Source organism: Mauremys mutica, chromosome 4 (genome assembly GCF_020497125.1).
Source record: "Mauremys mutica isolate MM-2020 ecotype Southern chromosome 4, ASM2049712v1, whole genome shotgun sequence".
Classification (NCBI taxonomy): Eukaryota; Metazoa; Chordata; order Testudines; family Geoemydidae; genus Mauremys; species Mauremys mutica.
Genome location: NC_059075.1, coordinates 60045817 through 60059342, shown reverse-complemented (window position 1 = coordinate 60059342; position 13526 = coordinate 60045817). Strand labels below are relative to the sequence as shown.

Genomic DNA, 13526 nt, shown 5'->3' with positions numbered 1-13526 from the left:
CTGCAGGGGCTTTTTTGCTCTGAGCAATTTCTTTTCCATTAGTCTCTCTAGTGTCTTGTTACTTAATCTGTCTCGTCTTAAAAGCATCTGTCTAATTATTCTACTATGAAAAAAAAGATTTTTTAGATTGTAAGATCTTTAGGGCAGATGAGAGCTGTTTCTTTTTGTGTATTGTGCAACACTAAGTACATTGTGCGGGTTAAACAAAGAAATAATTAGTAATAGAAATGATAGCTTTTTATTGTGCTTGATGAGTGCAAGGAGTGAGGTAGGAAGGAAGAAAAAGAAACATCACTACTGAAACTAATGAGGAGCAACCAGCTATTTAATCCTGTCAATTTAGAACAGTGCCAGAAAAAAGAAACATTTAAAACAAACTGAACACACTAAGGGCAGGTCTACACTAAGGGCAGGGGTCGAACTAGGGTACGCAAGTTCAGCTACGTGAATAGCGTAGCTGAACTCGAAGTACCCTAGTTCGAACTACTTACCCGTCCAGACACCGCGGGATCGAAGTCCGCGGCTCCAAGGTCGACTCCGCCACCGCCGTTTGCAGTGGTGGAGTACTGGAGTCGACCGGAGCGCGCGGGGAGTTCGACCTATCGCATCCAGATTAGACGCGATAGTTCAAACTCCGAGAAGTCGAACTCACCACGTCGACCCGGCAGGTAAGTGTAGACTAGCCCTAAAGCAGTTAGTGGCTGATTGGTTATGACCTCTCCCTTTGGAATTGAGCTGGTGACAGTTTTACTTCTATTAGCACCAAAGGCCCCCTTGTTGCTTACATCCTCCACAACTTTAGGCTTTCCAGGTTTGCCTGCCGCTTAGTTCTAGCCTCCTCTGTGTTTGCTACCCCTACTATTTTGATATCATTTACAGCATTTGATCATGATTTAATTTGCAGCAAAGAAACACCTGACAAAAGAAAAGACATGGAGCAGGCAGAAGGAGCTTATGTTTTTGTTCTTAGTTTGCCAAAAAATGCTTCAGTAAATCTTAAAAACCTTGGACAACAGGACCAGGAAGTATCATTAATTGAGCAATGACTGATTCTTCACTTTTGTGATCAGTGGACCACAGTTTACAGTATGCTGAATTAAAAGCAAACAGAATCAATAATGCCAGGATAGACTGCAATCCTGACAAAGTAAGGGAAATCAAGTTTGGCTTATGGCAGCAACCATAACTTGTCTCCCTTAAATTTACGCAGTATTTTGCATACCTGAGTATATTTTATAGCACATTCAGTGACAGAATTATGCTTATTCTGTGAGTAACAAACATTGAATTTCCTGACTGCATTAACAAACAAACAAAATTGAGAGGGGGGTAATTTTTTTGGCTTAAATGGAAAAAAGGGGATTGATAACATGAACAGGAGCAAATGCACAGGAGTATGAGATTCAAAGAAAAGCAAAACACTGACCCTTCTGTGGGCAGAAACCAAATCTTGTCTAGAGAGGGGAAGCTGCAGCATGTAAGCCAACAAGCATTTTAAACCTTTTAAACTATTTTAAATTATTTTTTTAGTAAAAAAGCAAAAAGCCAAACAAGAGAACATTTTTGTGATAATCCCTCAGCCTTCATAGATGTAGGTGTAGAAAGCGGGGGGAGAGGGAGAATAAGTTCCATCCAGTATATTCAATTTAAATAAATTCAGAGATCAAAATTAATTACACTTGCTTTGCTTCATCATTTACACCCATTTTACAAAAACTCTTGACTAATATCTGCTGCCTTTATCTGGGGAATGATCCAGACATTTCTAGAAGTTTCGATAAATTCCAACACCAAGATCCAAATTCTATTGTCCATCACATTTGTGCATTCCCACTGAAATCAATGGAGCGCCTCAGGAATAACTAAGGTTACAACTTAACCACATCTGTGAGATCCAAGCTGATCAAAGGATGTGGATATGACAGGCAAACAAATAGGGTAAAGAAAAACAGGGTAGATTTAGAGGGAGGGACTACAGCTAGTATTTTGAAATATATGTATGTATTGGGCTCTTTAAATCACCGCTGCAGCCCTGCCACTGCTACCCCGATATAATGGCGTTTCACCTATAACGTGGTAGGGATTTTTGGCTCCCCACGACCACGTTATATCAGGGTAGAGGTGTATATATCCTAGTGCTTTTGTCCAGGCTTGCTTGAAATGTGGGCTTATACCATTTCCCTTGAACAGCCTGATAGGCCACACTGTTAGGAGACATGCCATATATGCACAGTGAATATTAACACAGCATGTGCATCTAGCTATAGAGGTGGCAGTATTTAGAAAGTTATAAAGAACACTTTTTTAAATGCCTGTCACATTACAAAAAGGTGCTTCTAGAAGATAAAAAACTGTATGATGTATCTTAACATCTATCTACATCACTCTAGGTTAACTGGACAATGGTTAGGCATATAGTTTGCTGTATCCACTGCTTTTCATGCTGACTAGTATTATCGTTTCCTTGTTCTCCCCCCATCTGTTTGTTTTATTCACCTGTTTGTTCTCTTTGGTCTTACTCTTTGATTGTAAACTCTTCAGGACAGGGACTGTTTATTTGTTATGTGTTTGTATAGCGGCTAGCATAATGGGGCATTGCTGCTATTGTAATACAAATAAATAACAACAACAACAATCCATGACTAAAAGAAAAGAACCAAGCCACAGAAAAATTTATATATAAATTTTATTAAAAATGCAGATACTGTATAAACTGTCATGAACAAATTTGAACATTATCATCCACACTTTTAAAGTTGAATCATAATTCTTACATATAAATAGCTATGAAAATGTCATGCACATATAAAAAGCAGAACTGAGCATTTACTTACAGTAGCATCAAATGCAGCTGCATAAAGCATTTTTTCTTGTTTTTTCTCCATAGGCTGTACATAACCACTATAAGCTAGTTTCTAAATTTTGTTACAAGGGCTGAGAAACGCTTGATTTTAATAACTTTTTAAAAAAAGAGGGACAAAAGAAGAATTTGTTAGTAATAAGTACATTGCTACACCAAATGTTAGTTTCGCTATGTAAGTAATTGGTATTCTCAGATCTTTAATCACACAAAATAAAATGAACAGTGAATTGTCTTTGAGTTAACATCTTGTATCAAGAGGAACACATTAACTTTTTCAATGAATACAACAGTGGTTCAATACTGAAATAAAATACTCCACAACCCAGGCACTGCTACGTCACAGAACAAGAACTGACTTGTCAGCTTTAGATGCATTCCCCAAGTGTAAAGATTATGGATACTCAGGCCTAGTTTACGAAATACTTTTATCTCAGAATTTCCCATCACTGCTTCCACCAGTTCAACCTCAGAACAATTTAACTATCTTGCAGTAACTCTTTAAAAAACAGCTAATACAGTTGATGCTGTGGGTAATTCTGCCCCAGAAAATGTAACCTGGACTACAAAAACAGAACAATGCTTTGTGCTTAAAATATATCAATTCCCTGATTCTTTTGCATATATTCACTGTCTTGTGCTGTAGAGAGAAGTTTTTAAAAAAAAGATATATAAAAGCTATTGTGCTTAACTCAGCGGCACATAGACATAGTAAAATTGGAACAATACAAAAGTAAAATATATTCTAGTTGTAAAGGCTATATATATATCATATAATATTTGATATTTTAAAAGGTTTAAAAAGTATAAAATTAGGAAACGTGCATAGGACACAGACTGTTTCACAGGCTTTGTCTACACTAGAAAAGTGTAGCTTTTGCCAGTGCAGCTATATCAGCAAACCCTTCTAGTGTAGCCGCAGTTTATGCTGGCATAAAAGTGTTTTTGACAGTAGAATGTATACAGGTTATTGAGTGAAATAATCTACACCAGCAAAAGTATTTTTATGCCGATACAACTGCTTACACTAGAGCTTCTGCCAGTATAAAAATGTTGCACAACATTATTCTATCAGCATAAGATTCTAGCATAGACCAGCCCACAAACAGAAAAAGTTCACTGTCTGCAAAATTCACTAGTAATGTTTGGAAGAGGATAGGCAAACAATGAGAAATCCAGAATGTATTTTGGTAACAGTTCTTTTATAAGCCCACGTTGAGTGTTACACATATAGTATTGTAGAGTTTCCCGAGTCACAGGCTTATACCATGATTGTCGTTCTGGGAAACGGATAAAAGAAGGTGCTTGAACATGTTCAAGAATGTAATTTGCATCCACAGTCAGTCTTTCATATGATCCGATGAAATCGTACCTCACCGCACAGGGTTGGCATAGGTTGTAGATGGGCATCCAGTGTTCATTCATTCTCTCTGCCTCTTCATCTAATAGGTATTGGAGAAACTCAGAAAAGGTGACATCATCCCCTGTGGACTTTCTGGTGCTTTTTCGGTATCTTTTTACTATTTCCACACCATACTTTAACTGGTACTCTTTGATCTCTCCAAATTTATTCCTGTAAGCTGATAAAAGTCTCTCCATCGGGTCTCGAACAAATATAAATTTGTAGTAGTGCTTTAGCCGGTAGCTGATCTCATCTGGCTTCATGTCGCCAAGAAAAACCAAGTCACTCTTGTGGTCCATTTTGAGCTTGACATTCACATTCTCCAGCGCTCCATCCAAAACTTTCAGTATTCGTTTCCAGTTGGAACAGGCGACTTTGGGGACGTAGCAATATAAGAAGCGATGTTTATCACTGACCAGGATGTGTTTGAGCACTGTTTTCCTCTGACCTCCTGAAAGCTCCCAGATACTGTGAGGCATGTTCTTTTGCCCACACATGGTGTGGATTGTCCGGTTACGAACATCTTGTAGCACCTGGTAATCCATGTCCTCGGGGGCCACTGCCCTGGTGTCACTGCTGCTCCTCCAAGCGTGGTCTCCATGTGGGGGATGGAGTGGTGGTGGCTTCACCTCTGCCAAAATGCCCCTCTCAATCATGAGCAGCAGGCCACTGGAAGCCACAATCACCCCAAACATGAGCATGGAGGGCACCAGCATGGTGCCACTGCCGCCCCGCATCCTGGCAGGCACCGCGACCCGGCGCACAGAGGAGGCACCCATCTCTGCACCCCGCACTGCCACCGGGGCCAGGGGGTGCGGGAACATGGCCCAGGCACTGGCTTGGTGTCAGGGCCAAACAGCAGGTGGAGCCGGCCCCTACCCAAAGGGGGACGGGAGGGCAGGGCTGTCTCCTGCTGGATGGAGGCAGCCCCTTTCCCCTCGGGCCCAGGGTCTCTCTGCCAGGTGCTGCTGCAGGCCCCTCACCCAGGCCGGGCAGCGGGACTCTGCATGGTAGCAGGGGGCTCCCTAGCGGCTGCTCCCCATGCTGGGCTCGCGGCGCGCAGCCGGGCAGCACAGCGCGCAAGGGGAGGAGGCCGGGCCGCCGGGGAGTGCGGCGGGCTGGGCCCCTCCGGGCCCGGCGGAGTTGAGCGGCAGCGAGGGCCCGGATGTCCCGGGAGCTAGTGAGGGGGACGCGGGGGGAGGCCGGCAGTGACGGGAGAGCGGTGGGCGGCTCCGCCCAGCGGCTCGGGGCGTGGGGGCGGCGCGCTCCGCTCTGAGGCGCCGGGGGGCGCCGCCAGCCCCGCCGTGAGGAGGGGGGCAGGGGCGGTGGCTGCCGAGTTAGGGGCAGCCCCACCTGCTATGCAAAGGGTGCGTGGGCTGGGTGAGCCCGAGGGGCACTGCTCGGGGGTGAGGGGGCTGTGTGCGCACAGGGGCACTGCACGGGGGGGCTGTGTGCCCACAGGGACACTGCTCGGGGGTGAGGGGGCTGTGTGCCCACAGGGACACTGCACGGGGGGGCTGTGTGCGCACCGGGGCACTGCTCGGGGGGCTGTGTGCGCACAGTGTGCATTGCATGGGAGGGATACGGGCACTACATGGGGGAGCTTCGTGCACATGATCACTGCACATCCTAGGGAAGCGGGGGCTGTGTGCACACGGGGGCATTGCTCCGGGAAGCTGTGTGCAAACAAGGCACTGTACAGCGCGTGGGAAGGGGAGCTGCGTGCACTCAGGGCATTGCACGGGGGGGAGGGAGGGAGGAGCTGTGGTGCCGGGCACTGCACGGGGCGGGGGGGGGGGAGCTGTGTGCAGGTAGGGGAATTGCACAGCCTAGGGAAGGGGGGCTGCGTGGTGCGAAGGAACAGTGCGTGTCCAGAATGGGGGAGGGAGCTGCACGGATTGTTTCCATGCAGACAAGGGATTGTTGTATTGGGGTTTCTGTGCAGATGAGGGAACTTCGGGTGTAGGTGGCTGGGAGGAGATGTGTGTGTTGGCAGGGGGACTGTACGGGGTGGGGGGGCTAGAGAAACAGGCTGGATTCACTGTACCCAGGAAGTGTCCGGGCCAGCCAATATAAACAATTGATTAATACAGATGGCACGTGGACCTGATGAATTAAGCAGAATATTGGAGCCTTGAAGTGGAATTACAGTTAAAAAATCACTAAAAAATTTATGTTCTTTCACAGCAGGTTTTTTTTTCAGTCTGAATTGATTTCTTTGCTTAGAAAATTAAGATGTTACTACTTTTTATTCCTGTTAGTAAAGAATGGCTGTGGAAGAGGGAGCTGGATTCTGCTAGTTTAGCACATCATCAATAGTATTGCTAACTACCATGGAGGTGTAGAATCTTTTATTAATTGGTGATGGGGCTTAAGCCAAAAAGAACCTAGCTTGACTCTCCGATTCCAGGGCAAATTTACAAACTGGGATTAGAAAAAACAACTTTTTACTTTTAAATTGAGAATGTTTTATCTAGCGTCTTTGAAATACAATGGTATTTCAATGCTATTTTTACAGTCAGTATTCAGAACAACTGGCCTTGATCTTGTGGTCAGATTGACCAGAGCTGGGTGCTTGACACCTCTCATACTTAAAGAGCTCCTTTTTTATTTGAATGAGAAACCAATTATGAAAAGCAGTTAAAAGGAAATTGCATTTGAAAGAGTGAAGAAAGGGAAGAATAACAACAAAAAAAGCACCTGCCTGGATTTTTTCTGCATGGTTCACTTCTAATTTACACACTGTGCAGCATTTTGGGAGTTGCTCCACTTATTTTTAACACAAAATCCAGCATTTTTGGTAAATTTTAATACAACTGGAAAGAACTTAGCTGGCTCTTTTCAATTGGAAGAGTTGCTTTTATAGATTATCCAACTGTTTTTAAAGTAGCCTGGTATCTAGGCATGAAATCCACATTATAGGTAACTGAGAAGTCAAATAAATTCAATCCCAATGCTCAACTCTTCATTCTTGATGAGCCGTGTTTTAAAGTTGCCTCAAAGAAGTGCAAGTAGTTTCGTTGCCCAACAGTTCATTTGTCGACTTTTTAGGTTTACGCGAGACAAGGCGAGTGAGGCAATATCTTTTATAGGGCCAACTTCTGTTGGTGAGGGAGGCAAACTTTCGAGCTTACCCTGAGCTCTTCTTCAGGTCTGGGAAATGTACTCAGTGTGCCACAGCTAAATGGAAGATGGAACAGATGATGAAAATATCATAAATGTTTATATCATTGCTTTTGTGGTGCATTTGCCAGAAATAATTCTTCAAGGTGGCCCATGAAGAGGTTGGTATATTGGGAACCATCCTAGTACCCATGGCTGTTCCCATGAGGTGGTGTACCTCATCACGGGCACTAAATGCCCCAGTAACAACTGTATGAGTGAAATGAGACAATCACTATGCTCTCAAATGAACTCTCACAGAAGAATGATAAAAAAAACAAACAAACCCATGACCCTGTGGGCGAACACTTTTCACAAAGCGATCACTCTATATCTGACCTTTTAGGGTATGTCTACACAGCAACTAGATACCTGTGGCTGGCCAATACCAGCCAACTCGGGCTCACAGGGCTCAGGCTGTGGGGCTGTTTCATTGCAGTGTAGACTTTTGGGCTTGGCCTGGAGCCTGGGCAGTAGAACCCTGCGAGGTGGGAGGGTCCCTGAGCTCAGGCTCCAGCCTGAGCCCAAAAGTCTACACAGCACTGAAACAGCCCCTCAGCCTGAGCCCCGTGAGCCTGAGTCTGCTGGCAGGGGCCAGCCATGGGTTTTTTATTGCTATGTAGTCACCATCCTCAAAGGAAACCTGCACAACACCTTCAAAAGATGAGCCTAGATACTAAAAATCATGGACTCTATAGAGACACTGGATTTATGACTTATTACAATAATCTATAACCCACTAACGTCCCATCACCCCCCCCCACCTTTCGCCCTCCTTTTTTCCCCCCATGACTGAACAGGTGTTAACTGGCCACTTCACCTTGAATGGTCCCTTGAAATATGTTTTAACTACTTATTCTAAACAATCTGTTCTACCTTCTATTTAGCTGTGACCCTCTGGAGTACATTTCTAGAGCCCTGCATGAATACAAAAATTTGGATCCACATTCAATCCACATCTGCGATAATTAACTTGTATCAGAGGGGTAGCCGTGTTAGTCTGGATCTGTAAAAGCAGCAAAGAGTCTGGTGGCACCTTATAGACTAACAGACGTTTTGGAGCATGAGCTTTCATGGGTGAATTCCCACGAAAGCTCATGCTCCAAAACGTCTGTCAGTCTATAAGGTGCCACAGGACTCTCTGCTGATAATTAACTTGTATCCGACCTGTGAGAGGCACTCCACCTTTTATATGTATCTGCACCAGCACCCTGTCTCACTTATTCCACTGCAACATCTTCATGAGTTGCTCTGCCTGTGCTGGAAAGAAGGCAAAGTACCACAAGAAATGAGATACACCAACATCATCACTCTCTATAAAAAAAATAGGTGACAGGAGCGACTGTAACAACTATCGTGGCATTTCCCTTCTTAGTATTATGGGAAAAGCCTTTGCCCAAGTTGTCCTGAACAGACTTCAGACCCTGGCAGACAGAATCTATCCTGAATCACAGTGCAGCTTCAGAGCTGAAAGGTCTACTATCAACATGATCTTCTTGCTGAGACAACTACAAGAGAAATGCAGAGAACAAAAAAAGCCCCTCTACATAGCCATCATCGATCTCACAAAGCTTTTGACCTTGTTAGTAAAAGTGGACACGTCACGCTTCTAGAAAAGATTGGATGTCCCCCCCAAGCACTTAAGCATGATTCGATCTTCCTATGAAAACATGTATGGCACAGTCCAATATGACGTCTCAGTCTCTGAGGCTTTGCAGATTCATAGTTGAGTTAAGCAAGATTGTGTACTTGCCTTAACTCTGTTTGGGATCTTCTTCTCCCTGCTACTGAAACAAGCTTTTGGTTCCTCAACTGAGGGAATCTACTTGCACACAAGATCTGATGGAAAGCTGTTCAATCTTGCAAGACTCAGATCTAAAACCAAGACTTGGGAGGCCCTTATCCAACACCTTCTCTTTGCTGATGATGCAGCAGTAACAACCCACACAGAAGCTCATCTCCAAAACCTTATGGGCAGTTTTTCCAAAGCCTGCCAAGACTTCGAGCTTACTATAAGCCTAAAAAAGACAAACAAGGAGTTGAGGAAACACCCTCCATCAAGATCAACTATGAACTTGAAGTGGTGAATGAGTTTATATACCTGGGGTCCACTATTGCAGGCAATCTTTCACTTGAAACAGAACTCAACATCCACATTGGAAAAGCCGCCACAACAATGTCTAGATTGAACAAGAGGGTGTGACAAAGCAGCAAACTGACAGAACACACAAAGATGTGTGTGTATCGTGCATGTCTTATCAGCACACTTTTGTATGGGAGCGAGACATGGTCTTTATACTTTCATCAGGAAAAGAGGCTCAACAGCTTTTATATGCGTTGCCTTTGTCGAATCTTTGGAATCTCCTGGAGGGACAGAGTCACCAACACTGAGGTGCTCAAATGGGCCAGCATATCCAGCATGCAAATACTCCTCAAACAGAGACGCTTCCGCTGGCTTGGGCATGTGTGCCGAATGGATGATGATGTCCTCTGGGATGCACCCCTCTGTGGAGAATTGGCATTTGGAAAAAGACCTAAAGGATGCCCAAAATTGCATTTCAAGGATTTGTGCAAGCGAGACCTGAAAGGAATGGACATGGATGTGGATGACTGGGAAGATCACACTCAAGACCGCAGCCTTTGGAAAGAAAAGTTCAATAAAGATCTCTGGAGTTACAAGAGGAAGCAGAGGAGAAAAGCACTTGCAGAAGGCAAAGCCCAAAGGGTTGAAACATCACTTTTGAATGTGAAAGATGCGGCAGAGATTGTCTCTCTTGAGTGGGTCTCTTCAGCCATGTTTGCAGCTGCCATAAAACCGAGTAAATTCTTTACCTCTTAGGGGTGCATACCCATAATCTCTAGAGATTGAAGGATGCCTACTACTACCCTAACAATTAGAGCCCTGCGTAGATACAAAAATTTGGATCTGCATCAGATCCACAGTCTGCAAAGATGGTAAACAATACATCTGCATCCACAGATATCCATGGATATAAAGCAGATATCCACTGATCTGCAGGACTCTATACATTTCCCAGACCTGAAGAAGAGCTCTGTGTAAACCAGGGGTGGGCAAACTACGACCCGGGGGGCTGCATCCGGCCCTCCAGATGTTTTAATCTGGCCCTTGAGCTGGTCTGGGGCTTGCCCTGCTCCGCACGGCTCCCGGAAGCAGCTGCATGTCCCGCCTCCGACTCCTACATGCAGGGGAAGCCAGGGCGCTCCGCACGCTGCCCTTGCAGCTCCCATTGGCCAGGAACCATGGCCAATGGGAGCTGCAGGGGCGGCACCTGCGGTCAGGGCAGCGCGCAGAGCCGCCTCGCCATGCCTCTGCATAGGAGCCAGATGGGGGACATGCCGATGCTTCTGGGAGCTGCTTGAGGTAATCGCTGCCCGGAGCCTGCACTCCTGACCCTCTCCTGTGCCCCAACCCCCTGCCCCAGCCCTGATCCCCCCTCCTGCCCTCCGAATCCCTCAGTCCCAACCTGAAGCACTGTCCCACACCCTTAACTCCTCATTTCTGGCCCCACCCTGGAGCCCACACTCCAACCCCTAATTTTGTGAGCATTCACAGCCCGCCATACAATTTCCATACCCAGATGTGGCCCTCGGGCCAAAAAGTTTGTCCAACACCAGGGGTAAACTCAAAATCTTGTCTCTCTCTCCAACAGAAGTTAGTCCAATAAAAGATATCTCCTCACCCAGCTTGTCTCTCTAAAATCCTGGGAGCAACATGGCTACAACACTGCAAACAATTTTAGGCTTTGGACAGTTTGTCAAAAGAAATTTATAATGCTCCCTTCACCAGCAACCCACTTTGCCTTAAACCCATCTTTTTAATTAAAAAAACAACTCTCCCCTACAAAAAATGAGGAATGCTGTATGAGTTATGGAGAGATGAAGTGGCTCCAGATTAGGAGAGGGATAGAGTACAACTATGTAAAACCCTAGTTTCAGTTCACATGAACTAATATTTTTAAATATGCAAACTAACCTGTAACAGTTGCATAAAAGCCATCAACGATACACACAGAACCACCTCCCCCCCCACACACACAAACCCTACATTAAAAGGACATTGTTAAGGTTGCCAAGTTAGGCACTTAAAGTTACAAAATGCCAGAATTAAAACTGACTGCAATCTTAATTTGACCAATCTCAACCATCCCTTCCTGGCTTCTTGCCCCAGTTTCATTGCCCATCCCATCCCAGCTCTCTTCTGCACCCCAGCTCCTTGTCAGATTTGTCTTCCCTTACTCCATTCCTCCCCTCACTTGTTCCTAGTGCCATTCTCCTAGCCCAGCCAGTTAGCCAGCCCCCCTGCAGTTCCTTATCCAGTCTCAGTGTTTCTCTCCCCCAGCCTACCCATTCTCTGTTCCCTTCTCTGCTTCCCTCGCTGGCTACCAGTCCCAGTCTCCCGACCAGGTTCCAGTTTCCTTGCTTAGCCAGACCCAGTTACAGTTTGTCCCCACATAGTCCCAGTCTGCTCTTTTTCCCTCCCCCCAGTCTGGCTTTTTCCTCCTCTGCATTTGAATTAGACAGATTCCTCCTCCATGCTGCTTGAGTTCCATGGAGGACTGGGCGGGGGACGGGGGGTGGAATGATGATCACAGGAGAGACAGGCTCCCTGTGCTCAGCTCCAGTGCTCAGCCCCACCCTGAGCTGGAGCAGCCATTACAGGGAAAGTCCAGTTTTGTCTCTGTAGCTCTGGACTGGAGGACGCATGCTCAGTCACACTATGGGGATGGCACATGCAGTCTGGTCACACCTAGGAGCTGTGAGGGGATGGAGCATTGCATTCTCAATCTGGACAGCAGTAGGAGCTGTGAGAAGCATGAGCATGCTCGGTGAGGACAGAATCTTCAGAATTTTAGAAGCTAAAAAATGGAAGACGTCTCTACTGAGCATATGAGGATTGTGATTGGTTCAACATCTTATAACTTGATCAAATTTGGACAGATTTTCATAGACATGGCAAAAGGCACATCCCTGATACAAAGGCAACCCTGATGCTAAATTTCAGGTCTGTGCTCCAAAACATGTTGGCGATAGAGCTATTCAAAGAAAAGCTTGCCAGAATGTTTTTAACATGGGAAAAACAGCATATTTTTCCCTAGCCTTGTTCTTGGAAATGGCTGAAATCTTTTGGCTGAAATTTTCCAGGCCAGAATGGCTAACGTTTGGCAAAGTAATAATCAGCTGAAAACTGGCTCTTACAGTGGGAAGGGTTAGTAACCTTAATAGATGGTGCTAACAGCCCTGCCTATAACAATATCTAGATTGAAGGTCTCATGCAGCAGAAATAACACACCTTTCAAATTATTCTGCAGCTCATTTCCAGAACACATCACTTGGCTCATGCTTCCATAACTATGTCAAAAGCTTTCTTAACATCAAAAGAAAACAGCTTCCACTTAGTTTTCTTTGATCTAAACTCTAAAGCAACAAATGTTTTGTCAGTGAAGTCAGACAAAGAATTTGTAGTGAAGTGTAGGATCCTGAAGCCAAATTGTTTTACATTTTAGTTTTATTTTGATGTAAATATATAATAAACCTGGTGAAGTTATTATAGATTCTGTCATCAGAAGAACAGCTGTTTTATCAGATTTGTTTACAGATTTGAAATTGCAAATCCAGGGATCTGACGGTGATCTCACACCACGGTAAATATTGAGTTACACCAGTATATAATCCATGGCACTGAGATAAAAATCTCCAACATTAGTCTTATGTGATTTGTGTACAATTTACAGTATAAATCACAAGTAATGGAAGTTTCTAATTCTTCCGTGTACAATTATTGATGATATTGAAATTCATAACTCATGTCAAGACACTTTCAAAACACATAAGTCACCTATCTTTCTCACTTAATTCTGAATTGCAAATAGTTTAAGAAAAAATAAATTCTTTAGCTTTTTAAATAGTCTGGCTCTGCCACAATTACAGGAATGAGAAAGAGGGTGCACATGGAAGCATGCCATCTGGTTATGACAGCAGCCATGTCTCACTGCCGTTAGCTGGAAGCTGTGAATGTGGGAGTGAATGGGTTTCAGATCACTTTCAGGTGTAGTATTTCATCTGCTTGATCTGCTGACATCA

At 44.7% G+C, this 13526-nt stretch overlaps 1 protein-coding gene across 1 annotated transcript; it reads right to left on the bottom strand.

Moving 5' to 3' along the window:
- Positions 1–2668: 2668 nt before the first annotated feature.
- Positions 2669–5428, bottom strand: CHST14 (carbohydrate sulfotransferase 14). The gene has a single exon (XM_045017123.1). The coding sequence runs from the start codon at positions 5084–5086 to the stop codon at positions 3977–3979; it is 1110 nt and encodes a 369-aa protein (XP_044873058.1). The 5' UTR covers positions 5087–5428; the 3' UTR covers positions 2669–3976.
- Between the last annotated feature and the right edge of the window lie 8098 nt (positions 5429–13526).